At 33.4% G+C, this 18,910-nt stretch overlaps 2 protein-coding genes across 6 annotated transcripts in view; one reads left to right on the top strand and one right to left on the bottom strand.

Annotated features, from left to right (window-relative positions):
• PPWD1 (peptidylprolyl isomerase domain and WD repeat containing 1) overlaps positions 1 to 18,910 on the top strand; it is a 284,360-nt gene that overhangs the window by 211,690 nt on the left and 53,760 nt on the right. The window lies entirely within an intron of this gene.
• The window catches only part of CENPK (centromere protein K), a 56,730-nt gene that overhangs the window by 5,597 nt on the left and 32,223 nt on the right, over positions 1 to 18,910 (bottom strand). For 2 of the 5 annotated variants that reach the window (XM_055554466.1, XM_055554467.1), the window contains 3 exons: positions 17,789 to 17,842; positions 15,594 to 15,660; positions 14,302 to 15,231 (listed from right to left, as the gene is read on the bottom strand). In XM_055554466.1, coding sequence (XP_055410441.1) covers positions 15,065 to 15,231; positions 15,594 to 15,660; positions 17,789 to 17,842 — 288 coding nt within the window. In that variant the 3' untranslated portion in view covers positions 14,302 to 15,064. Of the gene's footprint in view, positions 1 to 7,848; positions 7,895 to 13,465; positions 15,232 to 15,593; positions 15,661 to 17,788; positions 17,843 to 18,910 lie in introns of those variants that run through there. The other 3 variants (XM_055554469.1, XM_055554470.1, XM_055554468.1) reach the window with 3 other exon arrangements.

The raw sequence follows: 18,910 nt of genomic DNA, 5'->3' as shown, positions 1-18,910 counted from the left end.
TATTAATACCACAACACAGATTTCATTTGCTGCCATTTGTAAGAAATTGAATGAATTTGATTTGTTTGAAATCAGCTTATTTGCCTCTATAGCTATTCTTCAAAAATCTAAAATACCAATGATCACATATAAACACTAAATTAATATAAACTGGAACTGCAACTACCACTTCGGTGAAACACAGGAAAACAATTATCTCCAAAATTAATTTTCTCAATTTCCTTTCAACTACACCAGTCTTATGTTAACGTTTATTTTCCTGTCATGAATTTTGAGAGCTGTCATTCACACATCTAAGTTTCAGTCTAATCAACATAACCTAAAAAAGGCAAGAAAAAAAAATTGTCCAAGAAATTTGAACATAAAAGAGTATGTTGAAAATCACACTCCAGTGTGTTTTTAAAAGTTCCAAGCAATAGTTCAGTTTCCCCTTTCTTCCATCATTCTGCACACACTCGCCCCCCCCCCCCAACCCTCCCACCCTCACCCCTCTTCACCCAGACAGAGGGTAACAGTCTGAGCTGCCCTGGTTGAGTTGATCCTAAAGTTAACATTCAGCAGCCCATTTCCAGACAGCAGCGCTAAATCTATTTGGATAAAACGCGTGTGACCCAGACAGTTGGCATTTGGCCCAAACGCGTTGCACCGGCAGCTCAAATAAAAACAAGAGTAAGAAACTCACTCTCTTGTTCCCTCTCAGTGCGCTTTCTCACTCTCTCCCTCTCTTTGCCTCCACTACAACAAGGAAAGAAATTACCAAAGACAAGAATTATAGTAAACATTATCTGAAGGCAGCTTTCCAATAACCCCTGAAGCACAATCCCCTCTCCAGTCTCTGAACTTTGATCCCATATACAATATACACGGACATATCCCGATATTCAAGGCTCCAGAGGGTTATGAGCCTACCATGTCCCAAGTGGCCAAAAGTAAATCAAAAACACGTTTCCATCTCTTTGATTAGCCTATTAAGAGCTTAACATATCTAGAGTATCGGGACTATAGCTAGCACATTAATTCTGCCCTCTGAGCCCAGGCATAAAATATGCACTTGTCTAACTAAAGACACTGACTTGAAACTGTAAAATGCAGGTCTTTTTTTAAGAACTGAAAATCAGATTAAAATCACATCATTATTAGTTTCCCAATTACTATTTGGTGATTTAAGACCACAAAAATCATAATCAAGTCATACTTCACAAAACATGTCTATTTGTATAATAAACATATATTTCTTTTTGCATCATAAAATATTTGCAAGACCCAGAATTCTCCAACCCCCGACTAGTCTGGAGTTAAAAGATTTCTATCTGTAAAATGAGTTCAGTCAAGCTCACTCATTGCCATTAAAAAAAAAAAAAAAAAAAAAAGAAGAAAAAGAAAAAAAAAACACACACAGAAAAAAAGTTTTCTACGCGTTATTCGGAAGACAAGCAAAGCACAAGTTTTAATTTAAAAAAAAAAAAACGGTTTCATTGAATATTGTGAACTCTTCCTTACCGTTTTCATCTTCAAATTCTGATAAAAAGTAAGTTTCAAACAATAGAGATTGCACTGGACGACTCACGTACTCCCTCTCCTCTTTTTTTTCTGCCCCCCTTTGCAAAGCCACAGCAGTGAGTTAGTTATTCTGCAGCCAGAATAAAACCCTATAGTCTGGCTAACCCGGGCTTTAGAGAACGGACTTTCCGATTTGGCAGAAAAAAAGATGCCTTCAATACATCCAGGCTATCATCCTGAGATGCTGCCTTTGCAAACCCCCTTTCTCTCCCGCACCCCCTCCCTCCAAAAAAAAAAAAAAAAAAAAGGAAAGAAAAAAAAAGAAAGGAAGGAAGAAAAAAAAAAGACTTATTGGGGGTGGAAATGGTGCCCTCTCTTCCTGGACAGCTTAGTGCCTTTGCTATGCAAATAACATGTGAAGAGCATCAAAAGGTATCAGGAGAAAAGAAGACAAGAAGAGCAGGAAGGGCAGCAAAGTTTTGTTGAAGTAGCCCTAGATCTCACTACCGGCCCCCAGCCAACTTGAATTGCAGCAGTAGAAAATTTTGGCAGCTTTTCCTCAGAGGCAGAGCACACTGACGTCAGTCTGCAGATGTGCCGGGCTGCGTCGGGTGCGCATGTGTCCTGGGTCGTCACGTGGAGGGGGAGGGGAGGTAGAGGTACAATCGGGGTAACCAACTACCAGCCATTCAGAAGGGTTTAGACAATGTCAACTTTTCCACCCTGTGAATGAGAAATTCTGGCCCTTCTAACCTCAATCCCCTTCCCCACTCCGCCTCGTTTCCTCCTCTTCCTCTAACCTCTTTTAGAAATTCTAGCTTGGTTTGTGATTAGTAGTTTCTTGGAAAAGGCAAGGGGGAGGGAGGATGAATGGCTAGGTGAACTAATGTCACTGTTAAGATCTCTGGTACCCTTCTTCGTGTATTTTTTTTAAAGTCCACACAACAATGTTAAAAGTTTCATATAAACAGTGTCTCTGAGGAAACTATAGTAAACATCAATCAAACATCTTGGCAGATTTCAAGACTCCGTAGCTACAAGTGCACAAAATGCCTGTGTGTGAGCTTTTACTCCCCCTTAATATACCTCAACAAGCAAAATTGCCAACAAAAGGGAAAGTAGACTAAAATAAACTAAGACCAGCACATTTTCCATCTGATTACTGACTTCAGGTTATGTGGGGCTTTAAAAGAAAAAAAAAAAAAAAAGTGGGGGAGGAGAGAGAGCGGGGGAAGAGAGAGAAGCTTGCATTATTTCCAGATGAGGGTGAGACTGGATGGTGTTTTAAAGTGCAACCGGGGAAAGCTACAAGTATATATATATATTTTAAGACAGTATATTGAATGAAACTTCAATGACTGCCCCAACGAAAATAAATCCCAAGTCAGACCCCAGAGTCGGGGGAGGTGGCAGATACCCTCCTGCGATCTCAAGATAAACAAACAAAACCTGAAAACTGGTTCTTCAAGTTTCCCAATCCAACCCCTCCCCCACCAACTCCATACACACCAGCTGCCCGTCCCCACTTTAAGGATAAAACAAGGCTACAACGTAGCACTTTCACTTTCATTTGCTGGGGAAAAGCCACTGGCATTAAACTGTGAGTGAAATGCCCAAATATGTTTTCCATGTCCTAAGAAAGCAAACAAAGTCTGGCACACAAATCGGAAACAGGAAAAAATGTGAAAATAGCTCAGGACAAATGTTGCCTTTCAGCGGTGTAATCTGCTGTATCATTTATCTGTCTCTACCGTTGAGAGGAGGGTAGAGAGAGGTTTAAGAGTTTCCGAGGGGTGGGGAGTGCGGGCGGGGGGGGGGGGGGTGCGCGGGGAGGCTGGGAATTGACGCCTCGAAATTCCAGTTCGCTGTTAATGCCAAGTCAATTTCCGATGGCCAGAACCAGAAAGGGGAATTGGACCGGAGGGAAGGGGATAGGGAGGAGGGCGTTTCTGAATACCAGCTCTTAAGTTTCAAGCTTCTGTTAACACTATTGCTCATTTGATTTTTTTTTTTTTTCTTCCTACACCGGAGGTAGTAGGTGTAATACTTCTGGTGAATACATGAATAGTTGGCTAAAGAAGGCATGAATCAGACTGAGAACATCCAAGAATACAGTTATTTCTATTCTTCTTTGAGGACTGAAAGGGGAACGCATCTGTCCACAGTCAATAGTTTGCATCTTGACCTTAATCAGTTTTATCTGGCTCAATTCCATTAAAATGTAGAAACATGACCTGAGGTTGGAACTGACAGTTTTAAATAAAGATGATTCATATGGAGATATATAGATATAGATAGATATTTACATTAAAATATACAAGTTGGCAGTCCATGGGGTCACAAAGAGTTGGACACGACTGAGCGACTGAACTGAACTGAATACAAGTTGGCTAATCTCTTAGCAATAACTGTAAATACTAAAAATAAGAGAGGGCACAGAGCTGGCTTTGCATCAAACCACCTCTGAAATAGTAGTTGAAACTTATCCTTAATTTATCAAAACCTGGTAGTAGACACAGCCAGCAGAGAAAATTTAAAGTTAAGGTATGAGTAGTAATCATGTCTATAAGCTGACTGAAAAGTTTTTTCTCTCACCTAAGACAAACTGCCTTAGGAAACAGCAGTACTGTAAAGGAAAGGAGCTTATTCAATGAGAAGTGGACTTTGGCTAATTACTTATTCAAAGAGTGCCATCCTGCGTCTAAACAGAGTAATGAAAAATTTCCAAGAGATTCCCATCCTATCCTCCAAAAGACTTAAGAAAAATAGCAAGAATAAGGGTAAAAAATTATCAGCACAAGAAATGATGATTTCTCAGTTTAACTGTGTGTGTGTGTGTCCATTTTCACTGCATGAAAGAAAATTCAAACACATTCAAAAGCAGAAAAATAGTACAATGAATCCCAATGTATCCATTATCCAGTTTTAACAAGTATGACATCATGTCCACTTTTCCTATTACTGGTTCTATCCCACTAGATTACCTTAAAGCCAAACTCAGATAACATCTCATTTCATTCATTAAATATTTACTGTATTTCTAAAATATAAGGACTAAAAAAATAGCCACTACTACACTATTGACTTAAAACAACAATCCCTTCATTTCATTAAGTACTAGATTTCCTCAATTGCAAATAAAGGCTTAAAAAACTTATTGGAATCAGATCCATACATTGCATTAGGTTGATCTCTTATGTCTCCTTTTTAAAGAACTTTTTAAAGAAGTAGAATATTCATAAAGAAAAGTACATAAATATATCTTGATGAAAGTGTTATCCTAATGTATTTTCACAAAAAGAAGCTACCCATGTAACCATGTAACTCTTTTAATCTATTGGTTCCTCCTCATTTCTTATCAGGCTTCCCTGGTGGCTAGGCTGGTAAAGAATTTGCCTGCAATGCAGGAGACCCAGGTTCGATCCCTGGGTCAGGAAGATCCCCTGGAGAGTAGAATAGCTACAGACTCTAATATTCTTGCCTAAAGAATCCCATGGACAGAGGAGCCTGGGAGGCTACAGCCCATAAGTCCCAAAGAGCTGGACGTGACTAAGCGCACATGCATTCCTTATCTTGAAATGTAAACACTATATTAATATTTTGCCCTCCTAATACTACACATACCACTTCCATTAGCATGGAAATGTTTTAGTGCACTACCCAGACATTATTTTTTAGTTGAATTATATGTAACAAATTTAAATCAAACCCTGAATGAATTTAGGTTGCAACGGAAATTCTTTAAAATTCTTATAATGAACAATCCTCTCCTCTTGGACCCTAAGTTTTCACTCCAGCTTTCTGTCTCTTTTCACTGTTTCATTTTAAAATGATGGAGGAATCGGGGTAGGGGAGAGATGGAATGGGAGTTTGGAGTTTGGCAAATGCAAACTATTATAGGTAGAATGGATAAACAACAAGGTCATACTACATAGAACAGGGAACTATATTCAATATTCTGTGATAAACCATAGTGGAAAGGAATATAAAAAGAATGTATACAATGCACTCATTTCTCAGTGGGAGACACCTTGGCTTTAAAAAATAATAGTAAATAATTAATTAAAAAAATTTAAAAAGAAATAAAGATTATGGGCAAAGTGGAATTGATAGCAATTTCCCTACCTAAAAATATCTTTGCTATAAGTTTTTAAAATATAATTAAATGTAAATGAATGGACACTTTCAGGAAATCAAAGATGAAATGAATGGAAATATGGGAGAGGAAGAAACTTGTACACACACACATATATATAAATATATTTTCCTGTACACATGTGTTTATTTTTTCAGAGACTGAAAAACAAAGGTAGAAGAGATTGAGAGTCAGAGAAGAGGGACCAAGGGAATTTTAAGGGTAATAAAAATTGTAAGGTAGTTTATTAATATATTAATATAAATTAAATTTAATTTTTTTAGTTAAGAATCAAGCCATGTCTTATAGTTAGTGTTTTCTTGTATTTTCAGAAAAAAATGAGATGAAGAATTCTGATTTTTATGTTTGTTTGAAATTATTAGTTTTAAATTTACCTCACAGACATTAAAACCAGATTCCATACACTTTCTATACAAAACATTTTATTCTTTCAATAGGACTGGATTTAAATTTGACTTAGTTAAAATAAATATCTTCTAATCTTTGAAAGACTATTATAGGATTTCTTAGGTAATGTGCAAAAGCTCAAAGCATAAAGGAAAAGATTGGTAAGTTTAAACTTATTAATGAAAATTTTAAAAACATTAAAAAAAGCATAAACCAGAAAGTGAGAGAAAAATTATAATATAACTGAAGCATAATAAATATCAAGAATATTGAAAGAACTCTCACCAATCTATAAGGGAAAGGTCAAAAAAAATTTTAATGGTATAAATAGAAAAGTAGCAGGAGAAAAAAACCTGAGGGCAGATAAATGAGTAATGAAATGTTCAATCTTGCTAGTAATCATAGAAATGAAAATGTTTCTTTTATCAGAGTGGCAAAAATGTTACAATTTGATAATATCAAGTGTTTGGGAGGACTGGGCAAACTGGACATGTAATATTTGGGGGTTTTTTATCTTTTTTAAAAATTATTTACTTTTAAAAATGTTTTATTTTATACTAGAGTACCGTTGAGTAACAATGTCATGTTAATTCCAGGTGATTCAGTTATACATGTACACGTATCTATTCTTTTTTCAAGTTCTATTCCCATTTAGGTTATTACAGAATATTGAGAAGAGTTCCTAATGCTACACAGTTCATCCTTGTTGGTTATCTGTTTTAAATAGCAGTGTATATATGTCAATCCCAAACTCCCAATCTATCCCTCCCCTTTACACTTCCCCCTTGATAAACATAGGTTCATTCTCTATGTCTGAGTTTGTTTGTTTTATAAATAAGTTCATTTGCATCTCTTTTTTCAGATTCCACATATAAATGATACAGTATATGCTATTTGCCTTCATCTAACTTCACTTAGTATAATAATCTCCAAGTCCATCCATGTTACTACAAATGGCATTATCTCATTCTTTTTAATGGTTGAGTAGTATTCCATTGTATATATGTATTTATATATATACACACACACACATTTTCTTTATCCATTCATCTGTCAATAAACATTTAGGTTGCTTCTGTGTCTTAAATATTGCAAATAGTGCTGCAATAAACAATGGGGTGCGTGATTCCTTCTGAATTATAGTTTTCTTCAGATATATGCCCAGGAGTGGGACTGCAGGATGATATGGTAGCTCTACTTTTAGAGTTTTAAGGAACTTCCAGGCTGTTCTCCATAGTGGCTGTGCTAATTTACATTCTTACCAACAGTGTAGGAGGGTTCCCTTTTCTCAACACTCTCTAGCATTTACTGTTTGTAGACTTTTTCATGATGGTCATTCTGACTGGTGTGAGGTGACATCTAATATATTGTTGATGGAAGTGTAAATTAAGTGCAAACACCACAAAGAGCAAATTTGGCAATGTCTAATCCAGAAGATGTGCATTTTTGACCCAGCCATTTCAGTTTTAAATACATAACCTTAAGAAATTCTTGCAGATGAGCATCCACATTAATAAGTAAGGGAACATTACTTGTAGCAGTGAATAAATGGAAATAACCAAAATGGTTATCATAGGGGAAAAAAAAGTTGTAATCTATTTCTACATTGTAGTATTATATAGCAGTTAAATGATGGACTAAATCCACACACATCAACATGGATAAATTACATAACATTAAGTTGAAATACTGCAATTATGGATACATTATGATTCAAATTGGGATAGGATGTAGATATATGACTATATGTATATAAAGCTTTAATTATAAATATTTTTAACACTAAATTTATATCTCAAACTTACCAAAGTACGCAGAGGAAGAACATAGTATCTCAGGGATCATACTTACCTAGGAGAGAAAGAGGATGGAATTAAGGAGCACAAAGTGAGCATCAGCTAAATCTATAAAATTGTTTGAAAAACAAAACAATTTGAATTATCACAAAATGTTAACTTATACTAATTCAGGGTATTGAGTGTACATGGGTATGTATTAATTTTAATCTCTGTATACTTGAAAAAATTTGCAACTTTATAAAAAAGGAAAAAAGATTACTGTGATTTGTTGTTAGCATTTACCTGGCAATTTCAAAAATATTTTAAATTTGCAATCAGCAATATAATGATACATTACAGGTAAGCAAAGCTCACTAAAATTCATGTATTGTGTTTTACTTCTTAATTTCAGTCTTTATATCCAAAACTTTTTACTACAGATAGTGACAAAAAATAATTTCACTTTAACCTTTCTTTTTTTATTTAATTTATAGAGTATGAGATCAATTACAGGACTTTTTTTTTTTAACTTGCTAAGAAAAGTGTGTGTATAACCAATTACTTTTAACTGTATTATACAAATATCTATCATTCAGAAAGGAGAAGAAAAAGTCAAAGAATATCACTGAGCTAACAGCAAAAGCCTTGATGCCAGGAAAGACTGGGGGCAAGAGAAGGGGATGACAGAGGATGAGATGGTTGGATAGCATCACTGACTCAATGGACATGAGTTTGACCAAACTCTAGCAGATAGTGAAGGACAGGGAAGCCTGGTGTGCTGCAGTTCATGGGGTTGCAGAGTCCAACATGACTTTGCAACTGAACAACAGCAAAGACCCTGATATGCTGATAACAACTGCCTACTCTTCAGCACTGAGCAGAGAGCAAAAGAGTATAACAATAAAAGGCAAAGTTCTTCCCCTCAATTAAGTTACAGATGGACTGCAATAAGTTACATAATTTAATGAGTAAGTACTTTGGGCTTCAAACAAGAGAACTCAGTGCAGTCTAAATAATGATTTTTTTGGACATACATGTAGACAAATTTTGTGGTCGATTTCTTAGTTCTCACTTGAACTCCCAGCAACATTCAATTCAGTTGATTGCTCCCAACTTCTGGAAATCCTAATGCCTGATGTGACTGTATTAGGAGGTGGGGCTTTGGGGAGATGCTTAGGTCATGAGGATAAACCACTCATAAACAGGATGAGTGTTCTTATAAAAGAAACCATACAGAGACCCCCTCAGTCTTTCTATTTTTGCAAATGAATAATTGCTGTTTTTGTCTTTGTAAACTATCTTTTCTCTTTAGTATTTTTGAAAATTCTTTCTCTTTGATATTTTACAGCTTTATGAAACTGTTTCACAGTGAGGTTTATCCTGCACAGTGTACATTCAGTGTACATTTTTCTGAGGCTTTCAGTTCTGCAGAAAAGTTTTCAGCTATTATCTTTTCAAATATTGCTTAACTATCATTCCTGCTATTCTTTCCAACAGTAAATTCTATGTTGAAGTGCCCCAATTTGTTCTTTATCTGCTCTTCATAATTTTTTTAATTTTTCTGGATGAATTCTTCAAATTATCTTTCAATTAACTAAATCAATCTGTAACTCTATCCAATCAAGAGTTTATCCTACTTGTAGAATTTATATTTTAGTCATTATATTTAATCATATATGGAACATACAATTAATTCCTATTTATAACCAAATGTTGTTTCATTTGTTCCTATTTTGTATTACAATGTCTAGCCCTTTTTAAATGGAAAAAATTAATTTCTCCCAGCAACCTAAAAATACACATTTTAAAGTCTTTGTCAGACTGTTTCATAAAATTAATTTCAGCAAGTTAAAGTTCCATTTGATGGTTTGGTTACATTGGTAGAATTCTTCAGTTTCAAAAAACAACAAAAAAAATCTGCCTCAGAAGGAAAATGTATTTACTATTATAAAGTATAATTATAAATATAATTATAAATATAAATTATAAATTTATAATTATAAATCATGCTCCCTAGTACCACAGCTCTATGGTCAATTACCTGGTTCAATAACATCAGGATTTGTTACTTTTTTGAGATACTGCCACACTAAATATGCCAGATTCTTCCATAGCAGCTCTCCAAATGGTTACAAAATGGCTGAAGAGCCCTAGATGTTTCATGCAGATGTAATAACATCCACCAGAACACCACAAACCATTTCTTCATGTTTCTTTAATTAGTAAGAAAAAACTTTCTCCAATTCCTCAGTTCCCATATACTTCCTTTTCTTTGCCCATAGTTTCCACTATCATTAACATCTTATATTTGGTGTTATACTTGTTAAAACTGAAGAATTAATATTGATACATTATTATTAACTAAAGTCCATAGTTCATATCAGGATTCATTTTTTGTATAGTTCTATGGGTTTTAATAAATGCATAATGTTAAATATCCACCGATAGTTATCATAAAGAATAGTTTCACTGCCCTGAAAATCCTCTGTAATCCACCTATTTATCCCACCCCTCCTGCCCTACCCACTACCAATCCCCTAAAACCACAATCAATCATCTTTCAACTGTCTTCATATTTTTGCCTTTTCCAGAATATCATACAGCGGGAATCATACAGTATGTAGGCTTTTCAGATTGCCTTCTTTCACTTAGGAATATGCATTTAAGTTTCCTTCATCCTTTTTTGTGGCTTGATAGTTCATTTCTTTTCATATCTGAGTAATCCATTGTAATCCATTGTCCTATGATTTGTCCATTCAATTATTGAAGAACATCTGGATTGCTTCCAATTTTTGACATTCATGAAAAAGGCTGCTATACTCAATGGTGTGCAAGATTTTGTGTGAACATAAGTTTTCAACTTATTTGGGTAAATACCAAGAAGCATAATTGGTGGATTGTATATTAAGAGTATGCTTAGTACATTTTTTTCCAAATGACTGTATTTTGCATTCCCACCAGCAATAAATGAGTTCCTGTTGCTCCACACTGTCAGTATTTGGTCATTCTGATGGGTGTTTAGTGCTATCTCATTGTTTTTCAGTTTGCATTTTCTTGATGACATACAATGTGGAAATCTTTTCATCTGCTTACTTGCTATCTGTTTATCTCATTTGGACAGGCGTCAGTTTAGACATTTTGCCCTCTTTTTAATTGGGATGTTTGTTCTTATTGTTGAGTTTTCTGTATTTTGGTGACTTTTATCTTTTTGATATATGTGTTCTGCATACATTTTTTCCTAATCTGTTTTTTTTTTTCCACTTTGACTGTTTTTAACACAACAAAAAGTTTTAATAAAATCCAGTTTATCAATTTTTTAAGAAGTCTTCACCAAATTCAAAGTCACACTAGATTTTATCTTATAGTATTTTCTAGAAGTTTTGTAGTTGTGCATTTTATATTTAGGTCTATGATTCATTTTGAGTTAATTTAAAGGTGTAACATCACTACAGCAGTGCCCAGTTTTCTTTCTTTGCATGTGCATGTACAGTTCTATCACCATTTGTTGAAAAAGACAGAGCTTTCTCCATTGGATTGCCTTTCCTCTTTGTCAAAGATTAGCTGATCATATTTGTATGGGTCTACTTCTGAGCTCTCTATTCTGTTCCAGGGATCCGTTATCTGATTTTGCACCAACTTCACAATATTGGTTACTACAGATTTACAATGAGTCTTAAGGTTGCTGTCAGTTCTTCCACATTGTTCTTCTTCTTCATTATGGCAGATATTCTGGGTCTTATGTCTTTTCATATAAATTTATCCATCTTCCTAGTACAATGCTGAACAGCACTGTTGAGAGGACATATTCTTGCCTTGTTCCTGATCTTAGAGAAACATCTGGTTTTTCACCATTAAGCATGTTAGCTGTGTTTTCTATACTTTTTTTTAAAGAATAAGTAATAATGTACAAGATTGTGGATGTTCTTTATCAAGCTAAGGAAGTTTCTATTTCTAGCTTGCTGAGAGCTTTCATCATGAATAGGTATTCAATTTTGTCATATAGCTTTTTAATAACCTATTGGTGTCATCATTTTTCTATTTTCTATTTTGATAATATATGGGTTACATTAATTGATATTTGAATGTTGAACCAGTCTTGAATATTTGGAATAAATACCACTTGGCTGGATGCATAATTCTTTTAATATATTGTTGAATTTGATTATTTTGTTGAGGAAATTTGTGCCTGTGTTCATAATAGATACCTGTAGTTGCCCTTTCTTAAAAAGTCTTTGCTTTTAGTGTTAGGATAATGTAATGTCTGGTTTTGGTATTAGGCTAATGCCAGCCTCATAGAAAGAATAAGCTTCTATTTTTTGGAACAGATTGTACAGAATTGTCATCATTTTCGTCTCAAATATTTGACAGAATTCACCAGTGAAACCATTTGGGTCTGATGTTTACTGTTTTGAAAGTTTAATAATTATTGATTCAATTTCTTTAATATATAGACTTATGTAAAGTGGCGATTTTTCCTTGTGTGAATTTTAGTAGGTTGTGTCTTTCATAAAATTGGTCCAGTTCATCTAATTTATAACATTTATGAGAACAGTTATTCATAATACTCATTACCCTCTTAATGTTTCCGGGATCCATAGTGATGGCCCCTACATACAGGTTCTCAAAAACTGAAACATTTTCTCCAGTATACTCAAAACCACACACACACACAAAAACAACAACAACAAAAAACCCTTCGAGGCCTGTAAGCTTAGATGGGGTACAAATCAAGACTAATTCTACTGTAATTTACTTTGTTTATGATTGAGATGAAAAGTGGGCAAAAAACTGTGCTATATAAGAAGGCTGGGTTAGCAAATTAAAAAGTAGGATGCAATCATCATAGTTTTCTTTAAAACTTTACACAAGCCCATGCACCCTAGAGCCTATGCTTGGCAAGAAGAGAAGCCACCACAATGAGAAGCCTGTGCACCGCAACCAGAGAGTAACCCTCGCTTGCTGCAACTAGAGAAAAGTCTGCACAGCAATGAAGACTCAGTACAGCCAAAAGTAATAAATAAATTAAATTATATAAAAAAAATTTTGCAAAAGATTCTGTAGTAAAAACATCCCACTTAATAAATGTGAAATCAAAACTTATCAAATAAATCATCAAATTGTTTACTGCTTTTATCTATTTATTTCTGTAATCTGCAACACAGAGAAGTTCACAGACAACAGTATTATCTGCTTTGTAGAAATACTGTCAAACTTATATTGCCAGCACCATTTTTCCTTTTTCTAGTAACTTCAAGGAATAGTAAGTTGCTCATTCCTTTGAATCTCAACTAGAGTATTCTAGGAAGGTATTTTTGTATGTCATCTTCCTGAGAAAGAACTTACAAGTTTTCTAAAATATAACAGTATTTGTATTTTCTACAAAAGGGACACGGTATACTTGTAAGTTTTTGCCTGTTTTAAGAGAGATTTAGTATTCAAGGTAAATAAGAAACTTGAATAATACAATGCAGTAGAAATCAATTTCAAAAATAAAAATATATACCAAGTCCACTCTGAAAATTAATGATATAAAAAGTGTTCGGAATTCTCTAGTTTACCTTATATGTAGCTTAATTATATTGTCACTTATCTACCTATGATAAAGTCTATTTATTAAAATATCATGCCACACCCCCAAAAAAGCTAGAGAATTTTAAATGAGAATTTTATTTATAGAAAAGTCACAGAGGATTAACAAAATTTTATGAACACAATATCATTAGTAATAATTAACAGAATCAAGAAAGGTTTAATATATATATCACTTATAATATACATTAAAATACTTTTAATCTACCTTTATTCATTATTTTTTAATATTCCAATTTTTAACAAACCTAGAAATATTGTAGAATACATGAACAGATGTACTATAAAAATTATGCTACATTATACATTAAGATACTAAGTCAGTTTTTTAACCTCCAGCAAATTATGGCCTTTCACCATAATTTATAAATTTAAAGGATGTAAGCACCAAATACAACTCAAAATGTATAAAATAAACCGGCATATATTTTAAAAGAAAAACATTAGGAATATAATTAACAAAAAATTTTCCAAAGAATAGTGCAGAAGGTATATTTAAAGTATTATAATGATTAAGTCTAGAATGGTTTTTACTTACATTCTTGTCAACTCAGTTGAAAACACAAAAGCACTGACTGACTATGAAGCTATCATTTTTAAATGAATAGTAGATGGCAGCATGAGTCATTTTAAGCATGAAAGGAAAATGGACTATATTATGTGCTTTGATTAGCAAATAACGTTCTTTATCCAAGTAATTCTCAGTGTTTCCATTATCCTTGAATGACAAGATTCTTTATGTACTGTGTGAAAAAAACACCATCTTTTTACTGATGGAAGGCTTCTAATCTTATTCGGGTTGGATCTTCTGGATGTCTCAAGGCAATTCCATTACGCAGGAGCAGCTCAATATAAGGTGGCCAAAAAGAATCACTAATTTTGACATATGGGTCATGTGGAACACCAAATAATCTATTTAAAAGAATCTAGGAAAAAACATCATTTAAGATATATCTTACTTGGAAAAAAAAATTGATACAGATATATTAAAAGTTTTTTTTTTAACCAAAGAATGTTGATCTCTTTTCTTTGAATAATTGTTTAATCATAATTTCTATGTATTAAATAGCTGATTCTCTTTTTAAAAAAACTACAAATATTACTGAATGGAAATAGCTTTAAAATGAATCTTTGCACATGAATTTTTAAAACATTTCCTAAAAACTTGTTGAAAAGCATTTACAATTCTCCCACTTCTCTCAAGATTAATAATTTATGTTAGAAATTTGGTTATAACCATTTCTTCAAATTAAAAAACAAAGTTCAAAAAACTGCATACATGTCTTAATATTTCAGGGAAAGAGAAAACACCAACCTTCCCCCTCCACTCAAAGCCACTTATTCATCTGATAAACCTTCAAAACAAAAATTCTATCATCATTATTTCCTTCAAATTATCTTAAACACTTTGATCTCTTCACTAAGGATATTGAGAAATTTTTAATACCTGTAGTAAATTATATAAGACTAACATTTCTTGAACTACATTCCATGAAATTGGTCTCTCTAGCAATGCTCTCAGAGAAGGCAATGGCACCCCACTCCAGTGCTCTTGCCTGGAAAATCCCATGGATGGAGGAGCCTGGTAGGCTGCAGTCCATGGGGTCGCTAAGAGTTGGATACGACTGAGCGACTTCACTTTCACTTTTCACTTTCATGCATTGGAGAAGGAAATGGCAACCCACTCCAGTGTTCTTGCCTGGAGAATCCCAGGGACAGGGGAGCCTGGTGGGCTGCCGTCTATGGGGTCGCACAGAGTCAGACACGACTGAAGCAACTTAGCAGCAGCAGCAGTAGCAATGCTCATGGAGTAACAGGGTCCTGTGGTTAAATAAGCTCAAGAAAGATGCTAATATGCACTAGGAATGACACATCTTTCCCAGATTCAGGGCATTAGAAAAGTTTTGTAAGAAACACACATTAAATATTTGAACATTAATGTTCTATGAGATATAATGAAAAATGTTAAATATGTATCAATTATTACTCTACCTCCTCAGCTCCCACAAAGTGCCTTCAAAAATTACAAAACCAGGATTCATAAGGGTTAAAAGATTCCTCAAGGGGTACATAACTAGTAAAAGATAATGGATTAGAATCCATATCTTCAAACTGCCATGCCAAAGTTTTAACTTAAAGATATTATTTTAAGAAACCCAGAAAAGGAAAAATAAAATTTATACCATAGCAGTAAAGAATCTGTCTGCAATGCAGGAGACGTGGGTTCGATCCCTGGGTCGGGAAGATCCCCTGGAGAAGAAAATGGCAACCCACTCCAGTATTCCTGCTAGAAAATCCCATGTACAAAGGAGCCTGGTGGGCTATAGTCCATGGGGTCATAGAAGAGTCAGACATGACTTAACAGCTAACAACAGTAAAAGTGTCATAGAAATATAATTAAACTATTAAGTTCTCATCTCAATCACATTTCATGATAATATCAACACCTCTATTCTTGTTTTTTAACATTTCAATTCTTAAAGTAAAATCTCACCTGTCATAAATTTTAGCTAATTTTTTTTTTTTTTTTTTTTTTTTGGGCTGTGACAGTGCAGAATCTCAGTTCCTCAACCAGGGACTGAACATGGACTACGGCAGTGAAAACCCAGAATGCTAACCACCAGGCCACCAGGGAATTCTCTAACTAATTATTTCAAGAACCACATCCTGGAGAAAAAAGCTGTTGGTCTCATTTCTTTTAGGTATGATCATAAGAGAATAAGATATTATTCCCATTTTAGAGCAATTGCTCACATTTTAATATAACTTAAAATCTTACTTTTCATTGCTACATAAAATAATATCAATCAAAATCCTAGTAAATGCCAGAAATAATTAAATGTTAAAAATTCTACTTTATTTTTTTTGGTTGTTTGTTTTTTTTGTTGTTGTTGTTGTTGATTTTTTAATTTTATTTTTTAAATTTTATTTTATTTTTAAACTTTACATAATTGTTTAAAGTGAATATGTATATATTATTTTACTTTTCATTGAACGGCAGTATAAATTTAGTTTACAATTATCATTGATAATACAAGCCTTGGTATGTAATGGTTCCTAAATCTAAGCTTTATATGGTATATCTCATAGTACACTATTCAAAAATTACACATGTATTTCCGAGTTAACTGTCAATATTTGCCACATATATGACAATCTTTATCTTAAAAAAAGTCAAGTCATCCATGAGAAATGGTAGTTTTAGTTTCAGTATAAATTGGAAGTAAATTGGAATATGCTGAAAGATTCAAATTATAATCTAAAAAATATTTGTATTTTGCTTTTCAAAGTAATAATATTCTATATTAAGATATCCTGAGGTATCAAAGGTACATGCTTTCTCTGCCTGACATTTACTTTTATTTTCACAAATATCTTTGACCCTTAAAAAAAGTTTTTGAACTTTGGCAAATTATCAACTATATTAAATACTTTAGATCTTGATATGACAACCTATTGCAAATTGGGTGAACAGGAAGGTAGAGGTACCAAAACCACTTAGCTAGATAAAGACTTTAGTATTCAAAAACACTTAGCTAGATAAATGAAGACTTTAACTAGATAAAGACTTTTCATAAAATTATGATGAAGCAACTTTTCTGAAATCACTGTATTCTAAACTTATCACTCATTTTAAAAAGCCACATTGATTGTTGAACAGCTATTCATAGACCATCTATCTTCCTGTTCACCCAACTTGTAACAGGTCGTCATATCAAGATCTAAAGTATTTAATAAAGTTGATAACTTGGCCAAAGTTCAAAAACTTTTTTTAAGGGTCAAAGATATTAGGTAAAAAAAAAAAAAAAAGTAAATGTCAGGCAGAGAAAGCATGTATAGATTACATAACAGCAAAGGGTTTCACTGTATAGATACTAAATGACATCATAAAAATTTTCTTAAAGTAATAATCTGGAGTATAATTAAGGGTAAGATTTTAGTTTCATCTTCTCTTAAAAAATATTCTTTCTTACTACACAAAAAATAGAAACTAATTTTATACTAAAGATAAATTAATATATGTAATAAAATTGGCTGTATATCTTCAAAACTAAAGCAGCATTTTTTTCTTTTTCAAACCTGAGTATGTGCCTGTACATAGTCACTCAGTTGCATCCAACTCTTTGCGATCCCCATACACTGTGGCCGGTCAGGCTCCTCTGTCTATTGGAATTTTTCAGGCAAGAATACTGGAGAGGGTTGCCATTTACTCCTCCAGGGGATCTTCCCTGTTCAGGGATCAAACACTCATCTCCTTCATTGGCAGCTGGATTCTTTACAACTGAGCCAACTGGGAAGCCCCAAGTTTGTGTATAATTGTCCATAAATCACTAATCAGACAAATCTTCAAGACAAAACAACTACACAAAACACTTACCTCTAACATTTCATGCAGTGTTATCAGCTGTGCAGTTGATTCTTGAATGTTTTTCTTTGAGGAAAGTGTGAATAATAAGGAATTTAAATTTCAGTTCTGACAATGGCAGGCTATTAGACTATTTATTAAAAAATTTTTTTAATCTTTTAAATTAATATCTCTCAATTGCAATGATACAAGATATACTAAAACCAAACATTTAAAATGAGATGACTTTAAAAGAATTCTGAAAGAAAACAACCTGTTGTACTAAACATTAAGGTTCATAAAAATACAGCTGAAACAATCTCTAAGACAGAGAAATCTTTTGTAATTACTAAAACATACAATTCAGACTATCTACCTACCTATCTATAAATATATAATGGGTAAAGTATATTACACATATTATATATACTCATATAAGTGTAAATCTAATTTTTGAACCTCCCCAATAGAAATATCCAAGCAAATGACATTTCAGACTGTACTGATACAGTTTCAGGACAGAAAACTTGCTTCCTGGGGAGATTTGCTCATCTTTTCACAGTTCATGATGGTTCCTAATATTAACTCAACTCACTAGTTCTTTTTTTCCTGGAATGACAGAGAACAGATCTCATTCCAGTTCCATTCTAGAGTTTCATTGTATATAGCTAAGATATGTATCCTTTATTCTTTAAATGTTTTAAACCCAAGAAAGATATTCTATGTTTTTTTGTTGTTTTTTTTTTAATTTTATTTTAAGGATATTCTATGTTCTACCACTAAATATTGTTCTATTTTATTTAGACTATCCTATTTTATCATGGCAATTAAAAAATTCAGTTTTAATTTTGTCATCCAATAAATTTACTAATCCTCTTCAGTTTCATATCATTTATAAACTTTGATGACTATGTTCTCTACCTCTTTATCCAAATTACTGCTAAAAATGTTCAATAGGATAAGGTTCTATGGGAAATCTTCCAAGACAATACTAAGTAAAATCAGGAGCTTTTGAGTTCAGACATTCAATTAACTATATTTCCTACTATAGTGAAATCCAGTACTTTCCTGACAACAGGCAAAGATTACCACCGAGTCCTTATAAGGTCTTACAGAAATATAAATATATAAAAGAAATAGTAAAATAATCCTGAC

Source organism: Bubalus kerabau, chromosome 18, assembly GCF_029407905.1.
Source record: "Bubalus kerabau isolate K-KA32 ecotype Philippines breed swamp buffalo chromosome 18, PCC_UOA_SB_1v2, whole genome shotgun sequence".
Lineage (NCBI taxonomy): Eukaryota > Metazoa > Chordata > Mammalia > Artiodactyla > Bovidae > Bubalus > Bubalus kerabau.
This window is presented reverse-complemented; position numbering and strand designations above follow the sequence as displayed.